The following is a 17,617-nucleotide window of genomic DNA, read 5'->3' as shown; positions in this document are numbered from 1 at the left end:
TTTGCCCCCAACTCTCAAATCATGTCCTCTCGTTTGAATCTCCCCTACTCTCAATGGAAACAGCCTATTCACGTCAACTCTATCTATCCCTCTCAACGTTGTTGCTATTTATTATTACCGTATATACTTACAGTTTATTCTGTGAGCTTCACATAAACAAAGAATTTCATTGTACCTTTGGTGTACTAAGACAACAAACTCGTCTAAATCTAATCTAAAATAAAATGGAGATCATGATTATGTTGCAATAAAATTATTAATGAACATTTCAACAACAGATTGGTTGAGGTAGGTCAGGGTCAAGTAATATGGAGTGGTCATCATGATAATGCTGATATCGAGTCTGAGACTCATCTCTAAGCTAAAGATAATAAGGTGGGGAATGGTCTGGTCCAGTTTCAGATAAATATTTGAGAGAGGAATGGAGGTGGCCGTCATTAAAAAAATCAATAATTAATCTTGCAGTTTCCCATAGTTGTTGTTCCTTTCTGTGCCGTGTGGTGCTTCGGGCAGCAACCTTGTTTCTTCTTTTAGCATTTGTTTTTTAACAAGATCGAGTTGCCAGCTCAACGCCCAACCCAGCACAGATGGAAAGCGTGCAAGGAGCTGGCCAGATTTGAACCTGGGGCCACTCACCTCGAGGTCCGGTGTGGGTGCCACAGCACCACTGGCCGGCTGTAGTTTGCAACTGATTGTGAGGTGATGATTTTTTTCAGTAAGACGATGTAGGCAACACTGAGAGGAATTTGTCAAGTCATGAAGCGTGAAGATAATTGATCATTGTAAAGATTACTCACTGTGGAAAAATAATTTATCTCTCGAATGAAGTATCTTGTGTGTAGACCATAGAAAACATAATACTGTTTTTTTTTCTCACTCTGCATATCTTCCTTTCTCCGTAGCATTTATCTTATGCCAGTGGAGACTTGCAAGTGGATGCATCTTTCATGCAGACTCTCTGGAACATGAACCCTATCTGTTCAGGCTGTGAACTCGCTGAAGGTTAGTTATGAATTGTAACGTTTTGTCATTTAATGAACTAAATTTATCTTAAGATAGAAAGAAAGAGTATTTTAATGTGATATATTTGTCTAATACATAGCAGAAAATTGAAAACGTTTAGACGGACAACATAACTAAAGGAGCTGAGTAAAATTGCATATTGTTTAGACAAAATGTTCTTATAATGATTTTCTTCAAATGCAAGCTAAAGTTTCAATAACATTTATTTGTTTCAAAACAAAATTGAAACATCTAAATTATGTAATGCTTTGGAAGGTATCTCAGTGTACTGTGGTACTTAATGTACTGATTGGGTTGGAGATAGGGATGCCTTTATCCCGTGGGCATTGTAACTGCCAGAACATGAAAGCAGATATTTATCAAACACGATTGCTTTGGGGCAGTGCAGCTGTTGAGCTGATATTATGTAGTTTAAATCCACCAGTGTTGAGTATATAATGGGAATAATGGCAGTGCATTAAGGATCATTATAGTTCGCACACTGAAGTTTTGTTTAACGGTACCTTGAAACACCTGTTCACATTATATTCATATAAAGGACATGCCGATGTTATTTGAACACGCACCAGCTATATGCATGAAATTCATTTTCAAAAGATTTGATCCATTAATTAATTTCACTTCTGATAACAAGAGCTTAACATAAGTTAAGTTTAAAAATTACATATCTATAGAGCTAACAATGGATGTGGAGCTGAGAGGTAGAGGATCTCACGTGGTCTGTACATACCAGCTGTGTGGTGAAAAAGGCACAACAGATGGTTGAAGAGGTTTGGTATGCACCCCCCCACCCCCAAACTCTAAGTACTTTCTGTGTGCGTGCGCTCTTAACCCCTGGTGGAGTCGTCAGGGTGCTGTCATGACAAGCTTTTTGCACCAATCTTTTTGGTGATTGCTCATCATACAGCGTGTCCTGGGCATCTGAAACCGTGTTTTTGGAGCCGGCTGGATTCGAACTCGGGAGCCTTTGCTCTGAAGTCCAGCGCCACTACGCCACCAGCCGGCCCTTCCTACAGGGGCACAATTGAGAGCATCCTGACTGGCTGCATCACTGCCTGGTATGGGAGCTGTACCTCCCTTAATCGCAGGACTCTGCAGAGAGTGGTGCGGACAGCCCAGTGCATCTGTAGTTGTGAACTTCCCACTATTCAGAACATTTACAAAGACAGGTGTGTAAAAAGAGCCCGAATCATTGGAGACCTGAGTCACCCCAACCACAAACTGTTCCAGATGCCACCATCTGGGAAATGGTACCGCAGCATAAAAGCCCAGACCAACAGGCTTCTTCCACCGGGTTCAGACTGCTTAATTCATGGTGATGCAACTGTATTTCTGTTATATTGATTATCCTGTTGTACATAATACTTATTATAAATTACTATAATTGCACATTTGACACTTGAACGGAGATGTAACGCAAAGATTTTTACTCTTCATGTATATGAAGGACGTAAGTAATAAAGTCACTTCAATTCAATATCTTAAAGGGACATGATGAAAATGTATTTGTACTTTTTATTTAAAGTTCCATAATCTATCTCAGTGAAGTATCCTAGGATTCCATCCGGTGAAAAGTTTTCCACATGAGGAGAAGTTAAGCAGATCAGAACTCTTAGAAAAGTGAGGGGTGGTCTCTGAGGGATATAAAGTTCTTTCCGGGTTCGACAGGAGTTATTGCTTGGTGTCTTGTCTAATAGCAGAGGCCATGATATCAACATAAGGGCCTGTTTCTGTGCTGTAGTGGTCTTTGACTCTTAAGGGGCCAGTCTTTAAGTGCAGAGGTGGGGAAAAATATTCTTCATTTACGGCAGTGAATGGTTTGAACTTACAACTTCAGAAGGCTGCAAAGATACCTTCACAAAATAAAGATCGATAGATTCTTAAATATTAGGGGAATCAAGACAGCTGAGGTTAGTGCAAAAAGTAGCACCAAAACAGATCCCCTCTGATCTTATGGAATGGTAGAGCAAGCACTAGGGGTTTTGAGGGGTGGAAATTGACCAGATCGGATATATAAACTACAAAGAGCGTGTCACAGTGTGAAAATTACTTTGCACCCGGGTAAGTGGTCACCATGCAGATCCTGGTGTATTTGACTGTTTGCCAATTTATTTTGCAGCTGATAAGATCCAAATAAATATTATTTAGGAATGGCTTTGCCATTTGATAGATATACAGCTTCAGTTAGCTTGATTAGATAGTTATATTTTAATTGACAAGGATCTTGTCATTATTGTAATTGCTAAAAATGCTTTTGTTCACATATTGGGCTGATAGTCCTTAAAAAGTGGAGATCAGGGGTCAAGTTGGGATTGTGGGATGGAGGCTTGGGAGGTGTAAAGAGTTATGTGAAGCTTGAGGGTCAGTTGGACGGGGTTGAGGGTAACGAACAGGTTGATGGTAGTTGAGGTTGGATGGATTTGAGGGATTGGACTGGCGCTTTGCAAAGCAAATATTAGAGATCAGAATGGTAAATGAAATGAGGTGGGATCAGGATTTTGTGTGGAGAACTGAGGACTACCAGGTTGCCTATTGGGCCATGGTATCAGAGGTTTTGGTGATGGAGATTGCGGAGTTGGGGGAAGGTTGATGAGAGTCGGTTGGATGTGATCCAAAGATGAGGCTTAGTAGTTTAGTTACCTGGTGGGCATTATAGTTTGGCACTATGTTATTAAGACCTACTTATCTCTTGTGTATCCAGTGATGGTTGTCCATGGCACAATGTGCTCAGTGTGCTTGGTACAGGAACGATGTTACCTCGTGCATCTGAATTGGAAATGGCATCAGCGGTGCAGAGGGTCATGACAGGAAATGCTCGGTTGACTCTTACTGCCCGTTACACTGCTGGCATTTTGGGCAGCAGTGAAGGTCCTCCATCTCTGGCCGTGTTCAGGGCTTCCTTCTTCGTGTCAGTAGCTTCCTCTCGGTTTTCACTACTGTCAGTCATGCAAGTCCCGGGTGGAGACTCAGGAATACCGTCACACTCAGATGTAGAAGGATTCTTCATTGCTGTTTCCAGTCTGGGTTGTTAGCCCTGAGCTAAATCCCTAAACCCAAAGGACTGACAGACCATTCCAAGTCTAGCCTCTGCCCTTTGACCTGTTTGGCATGGAGATTCTACCAAGAGCCAAAGCATAAAGCCCTGACTCCAGCCATTGTAGCTCTCCAGGTCACTGAGGCACACGAGCCTCCACACCATGAGAAGATTATGGTCCTTTTGGAGATACACAGAGTAACATGATCTCAAAATGATTGTTACTTTACAAGAATGAAAAATAAATCTATGTACAGTTGCATGTATTGAGAAACAAATCTGCAGAACTCATATTAATTTAAGGCATTCATTTTATTTGTGATTTCATGAATATTACTTTTGGCAGCTGTAACCCTTAGTCATCTGGTTTGAGTAATTTTGATGAAATGTATAGCAATTGCAATTAAGTGTTGCTTTAATGAAGCTGGTCCCCTGATGCATTGGAAACCAGTGTTCTGAAATACTTACACTCAGAACTGTCTTATTTATGGATATTGAGTCAACAAAGCATTACAGCTCAAGTTGAGTCAAAGATTTGAAATGTGGTCAGTATATATGATGTAGAAATAGACTGAAATATGAGCTTTAAAGGTTGAAGTGCATCAAAACAGTTCCAAGTTTACTCAGAACAAACAGTTGAAAACTTAGAAAAATGCTACGTTGAAACATTAGAGAGAAATTTATTCAGGTTCCTTTATCCTGTGTTTTTTATGTATACAGGATTCTTAACTGGAGGGCACGTTCTTCGCCTATTCCATGGCCATATGGATGAATGTCTTACTGTAGCGTCATTTGATCAGGGTGAAGATCAACGCAGGTCGGTTTATAATTGTGTTTTTTTAACTATTTTTAAATATCCTGTTTTCAGCTGTGAAGTTTGTTTCTTAAGAGTAATAAAAGTCTCTTTCAAAAGACCGTCATACTTAGCAGTGACAAGCCACTTGCGGTGACACTAGACTGCATGATTACTAACACCGCGGTTCAATCACTACTCTCTGTGCTGCTGGGCTTTTTGTGCTGGGATAGTTGAGCAACTAGTCCTTCTATGACATGGAGGGGAAATTTCGGGGCCAACTTCAGTACATCCTTATATCCAGTGATCCACTGAAACATGTGTGTGATGGCAATTGAGACATTGTTCACCATTCTGTGGGTGACAGAGGTCCTCCTTGTGTGCCCTCTCTTACCCTAAAACATTGGTTCCCAACCTGGGGTTCATGGACCTCTTGCTTAATGGTATTGGTCTATGCCTTTAAAAGTGTCCCTGCCCTAAATCTATGTACTCTAGCTTTATTCACCTTTGACAGGAAATGTTTTTTTGCAGTTCACCTGACTGTACTTTTCATAATCTTATATACTTCAATAGTGTACCCTCTTAACCTCTCACGCTCTGAGAAATCAGACCCAGCTCCTTCAGTCTCTCCTCATGACCGAAGCACTCCAATCCAGACAGCATCCTTCTTGCCCTTGTCCTGTGCTGTCACATCAATCTCATAGTGCAGTGACCAGAACTACGTGTGGTAACAAGACAGGGTCTGGCCAAGGTTTTGTTAAGATGGAGCATAACCTCCCTGCTTCGGTATTTCCTAAATAAAGAAAGCCAGGATTCCATGTTTACTACCTGTACTTCTACCTGCAAGGATCTTTGGTGTTACACACCAAGGTTCCTCTGTTCCTCAGTACTCCTTAGGACCTTGCCATTTATGGTGAATTTCCTAACACCATTGGTGCTCCCAAAATGCATCAGGGTTATGTTGCTTCTATTACATTTTATCCCATTTTACCAACAAGGTTTTATCAATCTATACTATCCTCCACACTGTCAACAACTCCAGCAGTCTTTGTCATCTGTGAATTTACTGATCATTCTTCCAACATCTACATCCAAATCATTCTTGTATGTAACAAACAACTAGGGTCCCAGTACCAAATGTTGTGGAACAGCAATAAACAGGTGCATACAATTACAAAAACACTCTTTTACCATTACCCTTATCTCTTAATTTCTTACTAACTTTGGATTCATATTTGCCCTTTGTCCTATGAGCCTTAACCATTTGGTCCAGTCTCCATGTTGAAGAGCTTGATGATCTGCACTATCCTCATCAATACACTTTGTTACAGCCTGAAAAATTCAGTCAGATTGGTCGGACAAATTTACCCGTGGCAAAGCCATGATGGCTTTCTCTGATCAGTTCCCACCTTTCCAAGTGTTCCTTAACCTTATCCTTCGTAATTTCTTTTTCTAATAACATCCCTGCAAATGATGTTGGGCTTACAGTTCTGCAAATGCCAGGCTTTTTTCTGTTGCCCTCTTTGAAAAGTTTGAGCTTATTTGTCATCCTCCATTCATCTAGTATCTCACGTGCGCCTGGAGAAGATTTAAGAATCTCAGCCAGAGCCACACACTAGAGGATGTTAGGATGGAATTATACGAGGAGTGATTGTTAAGTTCGTGGCCTAAGGTAGAAGGAGTCAATTTTAGAAAACCTAGCACATTTATTTTTCAACATAGTCCCCTCCTACATTTACACACTTAGTCCAGCGGTCGTGGAGCATACGGATCTTGGACCTCCAGAAAGTGTCCACAGCAGGGGTGATTGATAAGTTCGTGGCCTAAGGTAGAAGGAGATGAGTCATTAACTTCAAACTTTCTGCATAATCGCTCAAAGAGTTGAACTGCACGAGCATGTAACGAGAACTGTATAACTCATCTCCTTCTACCTTAGGCCACGAACTTATCAATCACCCCTGCTGTGGACCACTTCTGGAGGTCCAAGACGCCGACTTCTACAAAGAAGGGATCCGTATGCTCCACGACCGCTGGACTAACTGTAGAAGGGGACCATGTTGAAAAATAAATGTGCTAGGGTTTCTAAAATTGACTCCTTCTACCTTAGGCCATGAACTTATCAATCACCCCTTGTATTTCCCATAGCCTCTATAGACATTTCTGTAATTTATGTTTTGTTGTGCTTTTGTCTTTTCTGATTATAACTGCCATTTTATAATAGTCACCTTGCAACATCACAGATTTTCCCCCTCCACATTGGAGAAACAAAACAGGTGGAACCGTGAGCAAAGAATTTAATACTGTGAATTCAGCAAAGTGGGCAGCTATTCTTAATTTCAGAATCAGAATCAGGTTTAGTATCACTGGCATATGTTGTGAAATTTGTTAACTTTGCAGTAGCAATAAAAAAAACAATATATAATAATATAGGGAAAAAACTGAATTACAGTAAGTGTGTATGTTATATATGTATATATGATGTATTTTAGATCATTTATATTAAGTAGTACAAAAACAGAAATAAAAAATGTAGTGAGGTAGTGTTCATAGTTTTGATGTCCATTCAGAAATCTGATGGCAGAGGGGAAGAAGCTGTTCCTGAATCACTGAGTGTGTGCCTTCAGACTTCTGTACCTCCTTCCTGATGGTAACAATGAGAAGAGGGCATGTCCTGAGGGGTGGGGGGTCCTTAGTGATGGGCTCCAATTTTTTGAGGCATCGCTTCTTGAAGATGTTTTGGATACTATGGAGGCTAGTGCCCAAGATGGAGCTGACTAATTCAGAATAGGGCTGATGGGCAGAAGTCTGTGATGGTACAATATTGTAGCATGGCTTCCTCATGAACGTAACTTGCAGTTTTAAAGAGTTATTTTAAAAAGCTAATCCATCACACGGAGCTGGAGGATTTTTTAAATCGCTAACCCTGTCGCAGATTTTACGGATGCTGGAGACACTCCAAGATATAATGGATGGTGCAAGTTACAGTGGTTATTCAAGGTGGACAAGGATCATTCATCTTAAGGAGCGGGAAGTGTTTGACCTCTAAGAGGAAATACTTTTTAGAAGAAAAAACTTGTATTTTGAAAATGGTATGGGGTTTACCTCTGAATGTAGCAGTACAAAAGAGAGATGGGAAGAGCTCCGTGTTCCAGATGGAGCAAAGACCAAGGTCACAAGGACAAACCAGAGGACTATAGACCAGTGAGCTGGTGTATCAGTGGTTAGATAGTTAATGGAAGGGATTCTGAGGGACAGGATATATTTGCATTTGGAAGGACAAGGACTGATTAAGGATAGTTTTGTTACTTGGAGATCCTATCTTTAATTGAGCTTTTTGAGGAGATGACCAAGAGATTGTATATTTAAATTCCCTGGCATTATCATTATCAGAGGATCTGTCATGGGACCATGATGTGAGTATCATCACAAAGAAGGCACTACAGCACCTCTACTTTCTTCGAAGTTTGTGCAGATTCAGCATGTCATCTAAAACTTTTAACAACTTCTGTCGATGCACAGCATGGAGTATTGTGACTGGTTGCATCACGGTCTGGTATGGAAAACCAGTGCCCAAGAATGGAAAAGTGGGTGAACACAGTCCAGTCCATCTCAGGCAAAGCCCTCCCCACCATTGAGCACGTCAAGGAGCGCTATCAGAAGAAAGCAGCGTCCATCGTCGAGGACCCCCACCATCCAGGCCATGCTCCCTTTTCACAGCTGCCTTTGTGAAGGAGGCGCCAGAGCCTTAGGTCCACACCTGAGATAGTATATGATGACATATACGTACTTTGAACCTTGGCATGGTCCCTAACATTGTTTTAGAAGATTGCACCGTGTGAAGCCCAAGATGAGCTAGCCATTTGGATACAAAATTAGTAGGAAGTAAAATGTAATGGAGCATTGCTTTTCAGATTACAAACCTGTAACAGAGTGATTGGTGCTGGGTCCTTCATTGATCATCACGTGACTCAAGAGAATATAGGCAACGTGATTAGTAAGTCTGCAGACTATTGAACAGCGAGGCCTGAGGTACAAGTACATAGTTCTCAGAAAGAGACAGTGTAGGTAGACAGAGCAGTGAAGGTGCACGGGGTGTTTGCCTTCATTGCCCAAGACATTGGATATAGGAGTTGGGACATCATGTTACAATTGTAAACATCATTATTTAAACAACTCTTAGAGTACTGTGTGCGTATTCTGCTCACCACATAATAGGAAGGATGTGATTAAGCTAGAGAGGATGCAGGAAAGATTCACAGGAATATTACTTGGACTGGGGGGGCTTGAGTTATAAAGAAAGACTGGATAGGCTGGGACTGTTCTACCTTTAGCAAAGGAGGATGAAGAGTAACCTTTTGGATGTTTGTTTATAAACTAATGAGGGGCTTCAATAGGGTGGAAAGTCGCAGTCTTTTTCCCAAGGTAGGCGAGTCTAAAGCTAGAGTGCATACTCTAGATTTGATGTGAAAGGTGTAAAATATAAAGGGAATACAAGGTATTACAAGGAATACAAGGTGTCCTGCAGCAGGGTCTCGGCCAGAAACATCGATAGCACTTCTCCCTATAGATGCTGCCTGGCCTGCTATGTTCCACCAGCATTTTGTGTGTGTTGTTGTTAACGTTGACAGTGCTTCTTCCTATAGATGCTGCCTGGCCTGCTGTGTTCCACCACCATTTTGTGTGTGTTGTTGTTAATGTTGACAGTGCTTCTCCCTATAGATGCTGCCTGGCCTGTTGTGTTCCACCAGCATTTTGTGTGTGTGTTGTTAATGTCGACAGCGCTTCTCCCTATAGATGCTGCCTGGCCTGTTGTGTTCCACCAGCATTTTGTGTGTGTGTTGTTAACGTCGACAGCGCTTCTCCCTATAGATGCTGCCTGGCCTGCTGTGTTCCACCAGCATTTTGTGTGTGTGTTGTTAATGTTGACAGTGCTTCTCCCTATAGATGCTGCCTGGCCTGCTGTGTTCCACCAGCATTTTGTGTGTGTTGAGGGAATCCAAGGAGCAGGTTTTACTGACAGAGGGCAGAGTGAGTATGTGGGACAAGATAGTAGAGCTGGGTACTTCATGCAGGTTGGATTTTAATGTGTATTTAAGTGATGACAGCACAGCTTGAATTTCTTTAAGGAAAATAATGTCCTATCGTTGTTATGTTTTGTGATGCATGATGCGGTGTTTGGGCAAGGCACAGCACTGAGTTAGTACACCAGGAATGGGTGAAATCAACTTACTAGGCAAAGTTCTCTGAAGACACTGAGCTAGCTCTCTATTTACGGCTCTGTGTGGTGTTTAAGCTACACGTGAGTCCAGCTCCAAAATATAATTTAATGCAAAGCAATCCACTGAGGCACTTCTCTTTCACTGTAGTCTAGTGTAGTGGTCAGTACAATGTTTTACAGCGCTGGCTATAAAAAGATCGGGGTTCAATTCCTGCTGCTGTCTGTAAGGAGTTTGTGCATTCTTTCTGTGACTGTGTGGTGCCCTGGTTTCCTCTCACATGTCAAAGATGAGCTGGTTGCCTGTTAGGGTAGTAAGCTGTGGACATACTATGTTGACACTGGAAGCGTAACGACATGTTCAGGCGGCCCCGGCACATCCTCAACACAAGGAAACGCATTTCAATGTATGTTTTGATTTACATATGACAAATGTAGTGTTTAATGCTTTAATCTTTGACAGGTGCCATATGCTAAAGCTGCTTTTCAAAGCTTACTCTCTAATTCAAGGATAGAATGGGATCTATTTGATCTATGAGTGGAAATCAGCATCCTATTTTGGAAATATATTTTCCCTATCATGTTATGTTTAACCACTCTGTTGCAAGTTGGGTCATAATAGTAATGAGTAGCGCACACAAAAGGCTGGAGGAACTTTCAGCTTAAAACGACATGAATGCTGTCTGACTTGCTGAGTTCCTCCAGTACTTTGTGTTTCCATAACAGTAATGTTAGAACCATTTATTCACCTGTCTAGAAAATAGCTCCCTATAATCTTCAGTGGTAATTAAGGGTGAGCTATGAATGGTAATCTGCAACCAAAAGCTACAATCTGTCAGTGAAAACACATTGAGGTAAATTTGATTCCTCTTACCGAAATAGTTCTAGCTTCCGTGCTTCTACTACTGATTAACCCATTTTCTTTATGCGTTGTGAAAGCTTAAGACCAGGAATAGAACGGATATTTTCCTGCATATAATCAAGGCTTAACCATGAAGTCATTGGCTTATTTTTTTGTGCAGCTTTAAGCATCTACCTTTCAAAGGTCTTTTCCTGCCATCCTAGTGACATGCTGTGTTCCCCTAATTGTTGCTTGCAGGCTGATCGGATTCAGAATAGATTGCAGGTGGCTGTGAAGAGCAGCTACGTACAGCCCTGAGCCTTAATGCTTCAGCTTCAGGATGTCAATCTCACCAGGAGCATCAGGACCGTCTGGCTGACAGACAGCAATGGGGAATCTATCCGAATGATGATAATGGGGCCTCGCATGCTGTCCCTCAGAGAGGGTGACATTGTTCTCCTAAACCACTGATAGTTCCCTGGAGTAGCGGAGGAGGGTATTAGCTGTCTTCTGAAGTTTTTGAAATACAAACTGGTTTGTAGTCATCCTCACCTTCCTTTATCCTCACTATCTTCCTCCAAGGTCAGTGTCACAAATCGGCAACAATGAATATATAATTGAGGCAGGTTTTTCTATAACAAATAAACATTTATTAAACACTGCTTTAAAAAAAAATAAACAAACGACTAACGTAACCGGAAGTCAGCTGCGATACGGCAGCTCGAACAGTTCTTAAAGCGGTAATGCTTAAACAGTTCTTAAAGTAGTAATGGGAAGGTCCAAAGTTTTACACAGTCAGTTAAAAGGAGAGACTTCTTGAAAGGTGTAAAATTCTCTTTCGTCGCGTTACTGCTGATCCCAGCTGCAGTATGCTTTACCCGGAGGATTTACAATCGAAGGAAATAAACAGCTTAAAAGGCACTGACCTTTCTTTGGCGAAACTCTGTATCCAACTCACTGCTCTTTTTTGGCAATGCAGGAATTATCACGGACACAAGTTACTACTTCCTCGTGCGAAGATTAAACAAAGGTCAAATCTGTTTCACCGTCGACATTAACTTTCCAAATCCTTCAGTATGTCCGAACTCCGACGAATCTTCACTCTCCACTGACGTTACTGGCAGTATTGTAGCGAAACTGCCAGCAATAACCTTTGAGACTTAAGGCAGAAAATAAAGCTCCACTTTAAAATAAACCTGCGTCATAACATCGGAATACGCAGCAACGTGGAATCACTAGTGAAATCATCCACCGACTGCCCTGCGTCACAGGGAGGGGTTCTCCTTTTATACCCTGTTTGGGAAAAAAAACTATCACATGACCTCTCACCGGCGGGGAAAATGACGTCACTCCCCCATCACAAGACAATTACCTCATCTCCAGTACAGCCTCAATTGCATCACGGTCACGTGACAGGTGCAAGATACCCATGGGTACGTAACATCAGACACTGGTACCCAAACTCATATTGTCAACTTCTTGAGCTTGCATAATCAGAATCATTCCTGTTACTTTAGGCAACATTTTCCTATGGGGGATTATAATAAAGACATACAATAGGAGTGTCCGTGCAAAGCTATATTTCTATAGACCTCCCTTCCCTGTCTGCACTCTTATAGAATCATGGAGAGACCCAGAACAGGAACAAGCTCTTTGAGCCACCTTGCCCATGCTGACCATTAAGTTCTTATCTATGCTAAGTTAATTTATCAGCACTTTTGCGTAGCCTTCTCTTCCTTGGTAATAAATGTTCAAACACTATCTGCCTCACCACCTGCTCAGATAATGTGTTCCACATTTCAGCCACCCTCTGAATGAAAAAAATTCTTCCTTGAAACTTCTCTAAATCTGTTGTTGAGTCCTGACGAAGGGTCTCGGCCCGAAACGTCGACAGCGCTTCTCCCTCCTGATGCTGCCTGGCCTTCTGTGTTCCACCAGCATTTTGTGTGTGTTGTTTGAATTTCCAGCATCTGCAGATTTCCTTGTGTTGGCTCTTTAAATCTGTTGTTCCTGACTTTAGATGTTTACCACCTGTGTTCAGATGTCTCTGTTAGAGGAAGAAATGCTCCCTCTCTGCCATATCTGTGCCCCTTGTTTTCTTTAACGCCTTCATTAAGAGCTTTCTCTGCTCCAAAGGAAGCATACCCATCCTATTGAATTTCTCCTTGTAACAGAAAACAGTTGCAATTTTGAAAACTCATCAGCAATTATAAATACAGGAGGTACTAGGGATTCTGCAGTCCTGACTTTAAAAAAAAATCTAACTTTATGCAAATTCTTCTAGACTTTAGTGTAGGGTGTAGTACTTAAATTTCTTCACCAGGAACCAATGCAAAGATCACCCATAGAAAAATCCAGTTCCGTCTCCAAACTCTGCTTCGGGTAAGGTCAAATGTTACGAACGCCGAGCCACTTCTTGTTAGTACACACTTTTATTTGTTAAACTGCTAATCATTTTGATTAGCAGAACACTCTGCCTGGTAAAAACATTTATCATGATTCCATTACTGGTGATGACTCCTATCACCTATGCTATCGTCTGCTTTGTACATATCAGTCCACAAGGGCAATTGAGGCTTATAATTTTAACGTCTCGGCCCAAACTGTCAACTCTTTATTCCTTTCCACAGATGCCTCCTGACCTACTGAGTCCTTCCACCATTTTGTGCGTGTTACTCTTAATTATAAGGAAAATTCAATTTACAGTCGGTTCTTAGTAACAGAACCCTTGGGGTCCCTGTAGAGAGATAGTAGAAAAATTGTACATGAAGAATTCCTTCTGGGTACCCTCCAACCTGATGGTATGGATATTAATTTCTCCTTACAGTGAACAAGTTTCCCCCACCCTTCCTCTATTCTCCACTCTGACCTTTCACTTCATCTCACCTGCATATTACTTCCCCCTGCCCCCCACCTTCCCTTTCTCCTACTGTCCATTCTCCTCTCCTATCAAATTCTTTTTAATCCAACCCTTGACCTTTTCCACCCTTCTGGCTTCACCTATTACCTTCCAGCTAACCTCTCTCCCTTCCCCACACCTTTGTATTCCGGCCATCTTCCCTTTTCCTTCTCAGTCCTGAAGAAGGGTCTCGATCCGAAAAGTTGGCTGTTTACTCTTTTCCATGGATGGTGCCTGACCTCCAGCATCTTATGTGTCTTGCTTTGGATTTCCGGCATCTGCTGACTTTCTCCTGTTCGTGGTTCAATAACAAACTTTCAATAATCTGACAACTGTTAAGTGCTAGCATACTCAATAATCCTAATTTTTTTTTAAAGCCCTTTTGAATCACTTTGGAAAAATTTCAAACTTCCTTTGTCATTTTAGCCATTTTAATTGTGTAAATTTATGAACTGAATTAGTATTCTCTTTATATCCTACAGGCTTGTTCACTATGAAGGTGGTGCAGTGTGTAGTCACGCCAGGTCCTTATGGCGATTGGAGCCACTACGCATCAGGTAGGGACTGATCCTGGCTTCCAATAATGATTCAATGTTATTTAGAGGAACTATGTAAATTATATTAGTTTATTAGAGTAACCGGGTAAAATTGGAAGCATAGAACCAGTAGTTAATAGTATAGGTGATTCAAACTATGCCTTGAATTAACTTTTTCCTGAAATATTTCAAATTTAATTAAAAATCATGATGGGGAAATATATGAGAAGTTAATCAAGGAAATGGTTTAAATGAATATCAAGTAAATACAAATGTTACTTGTTTTTATACACCTGTGAAACTGCAGTTTGAATGCAGTGTATAGGTCTGCTCTGCCTATCCAATGAAGAATATACTTGTCACAGATAAGTGCAGTAAAAGATCATCCAGTTGATTAGCAAGATGGCTAAATGTAGCAAGGTTAATTAGCAAGATGTAGGAACAGATGAATGAGAGGAGATGTCATTTACTAAAGATTTAGATGTCAAGAGTTGATAACTTTATTCATAGAAATGTGAGTTTTCATTCATTTTCTGAATAATTGTTACTGTTTTCAACAGCTGGAGCGGCAGCCACATGAAATGGGGTCAGTCGTTCCGTATTCGTCACGTTACCACGGGCAGGTATTTGGGCCTCGATGAGGAGAAAGGGCTTCTGCTCTTCGAGCAAGAGAAATCAAACACCAAAATCACTTCATTTTGTTTCCGAATCTCAAAGGTGAGAAAAGATTTGCTTTTCTCTCAGTTTATCGTGTATCGCATTGTACGGCTGCCGCAAAGTTAACAAATTTCACGACATATGCCGGTGACGTTAAACCTGATGCCGATTCTGAAATTGAAGCAGAAGAGATATAATTTCATGTACAAATTTATGCCGAGCTTCCCAGATGTTTCTGGACTAGGTTATATATAATTTATTCCTGGTCTCTGAGTGAGTTGATTTTGGGAGGACAGTAGTTGTGTTGCTATCCCATTAGAATAACTGTCTTACCCTGGATACTTCATTTTCACTTGCACGCTTTTGAGGATGAGGGTTTCCCCTCTCACAACAGTAACAAGCACAAAAAGGGCGTCTCCTTGGAGCTCAGAGAGATCATCATTTGAAAGACTGGGCTGTGCTGCTGCACTTCTTGATTTTGATCAACTAGACCCTGAGTAGGCATGATTAAAATTAAACTGTGATAATCAAGCAGAAGGTGAATCTTGCTGGAAGAAACATACTCAGACTCTAAATCTAAAATCTACCTGCCCCCGGTTCTGACTCATTCCTTTCCAATCTTCATCACTCTCCCTTATCACAGCTGATTTTGTTTTCTGCCTTTCACAGTGCACATTCTTAAAAGTTCACAGTTTCATTTGACAGGCATTTCCTACTATGTTTTTCATTAGGTAGGGCAAAATAAATAGCCATTAAATTATCTTTATTCTATCTGTGTGTGAGAATACTTGCTGATTATTTAAAACATGGTAATCATGCTCACCGTATCTGATTACAATTTTTATTTTGAATTGAATTGACTTTATTATTTACATCCTTCACATACATGAGGTGTAAAAATCTTTGTTACATCTCTGTCTAAATGTGCAATCATAGTAATTTATAATAAACAGAACAGTCAATATAACATAGAAATACACTCAAATCAGCGTGAGTTAATCAGTCTGATGGCCTGGTGGAAGAAGCTGTCCCGGAGCCTGTTGGTCCTGGCTTTTATGCTGCAGTACCATTTCCCGGATGGTAGCAGCTGGAATAGATTGTGGTTGGGGTGACTCAGGTCCCCAATGATCCTTCGGGCCCTTTTTACACACCTGTCTTTGTAAATAACCTGAATCATGGGAAGTTCACAACTCCAGATGCGCTGGGCTGTCTGCACCACTCTCTGCAGAGTCCTGCAATCGGTTTGTGAATTCCTGAACAGCCTAGAACCTATGCTGATTTAAGTTGTATGTGAGAAGGTTATTTATTAAGATACAGCATAGAAAGGGCTCTTTCATCCCTTTGAGTCGGGCTTTCCAGCAACCCCTGATGTAACCACAGCCTAATCACAGAACAATTTACAATGACCTGTTAACCTACCCAGTATGCCTTTAGACTGTGGGAGGAAACTGGAAAACCCACGCATTTCTCGGTGAGGATGTACAGAGACTCCTCAGAGATGACGCTCTGAGATGTAATAGCATTGTGCTGACCGCTGCACTATATATGAATAGTATTGATATATATGTCTGATATATATGATATATAATGTCAGATGTCTAATTGACTAAGTCTCCAGGGATTGCTCTCCACACACTTAATGTGTTCCGTCATTCATCCCAGTTTTGCATTCATGTGCAATGCCAGTTCTGACTCATTAATGCTTCTAATTATTGCTCATTGAAATTGTTAAAATGTTTTGACACTCTGTAAGGAGAAATGAAGTCACCGACATCTTCAATAACATAAATAAAAGAACAATAGTAATCTCTTTCAAGTGCACAAAAGGCCTTTATACAAATCACAGTGAGCTGTGCATTGAAACAGGACTGAACTTAATTTTCTTCTCTCTCAGGATAAAACTGATACTGGTCATAAAAGAGATGTAGAAGGCATGGGAATTCCTGAGATCAAATATGGCGAGTCGATGTGCTTTGTCCAACATGTGAACAGTGGACTTTGGCTGACCTACGCAGCAGCAGATACCAAGACAGTTCGCTTGGGCCCCTTAAAGAGAAAAGTAAGTACCCCCACTTCCCAATTACGAGTCAAGGCTTCAGCCTTAAGATCATAAAATTCGTTATTTACCATTGAAGTTAATAGTTTACTCACTTAATGGTAAATTTCTGTATTGGAAAGTGACCATGCTGCTTGTTTGTGCTTTAAATTTTCTGTGAAATATACACCAGCCTCCTATCTGACACAAGACCTTCAAGATCCCACGTGAGAGAATGATCCAAAATAATTCGAGCCTAATAACATTTTTTGATCAAATACTTGTGACTAGCGATATTGCACAGGGATGTTTGTAATAGACACGAATGATTGAAATGGATGGGCTGGCTCAGCTCGCGGCCCTGTGAAGTCTACTCATCTCCGCGCTAAACTGAAGCTGTGGCCTGCAACTACTGAGCTCCTGAATCGGCTGTGACTGGCTTCGTGGCTGTGGGCTCACTTTCGTGAACTACAGTTCTGAATATTATTTGTTTGTTTTATTATTTGGACTATTTGTTTTGTTTCTGCGCATTGGCTGTTTGACGGGTATTTTTTTTAATGGGTTTCTTTGTTTTATGGTTGCCT

The 17,617-nt window shown here is 41.1% G+C and overlaps 1 protein-coding gene across 6 annotated transcripts in view; it reads left to right on the top strand.

Annotated features, from left to right (window-relative positions):
- The window catches only part of LOC140716481 (ryanodine receptor 1-like), a 560,721-nt gene that overhangs the window by 84,165 nt on the left and 458,939 nt on the right, over window positions 1-17,617 (top strand). For all 6 annotated transcript variants that reach the window (XM_073029249.1, XM_073029247.1, XM_073029248.1 and 3 more), the window contains 5 exons: window positions 903-1,002; window positions 4,778-4,874; window positions 14,288-14,362; window positions 14,902-15,058; window positions 16,893-17,057. In XM_073029249.1, coding sequence (XP_072885350.1) covers window positions 903-1,002; window positions 4,778-4,874; window positions 14,288-14,362; window positions 14,902-15,058; window positions 16,893-17,057 — 594 coding nt within the window. The remainder of the gene's footprint in view (window positions 1-902; window positions 1,003-4,777; window positions 4,875-14,287; window positions 14,363-14,901; window positions 15,059-16,892; window positions 17,058-17,617) is intronic.

Source organism: Hemitrygon akajei, chromosome 25 (assembly GCF_048418815.1).
Source record: "Hemitrygon akajei chromosome 25, sHemAka1.3, whole genome shotgun sequence".
In the NCBI taxonomy this organism is placed as follows: domain Eukaryota; kingdom Metazoa; phylum Chordata; class Chondrichthyes; order Myliobatiformes; family Dasyatidae; genus Hemitrygon; species Hemitrygon akajei.
Note: the sequence above shows the minus strand (reverse complement) of the source record. Positions and strands in the feature narration are given on the sequence as shown.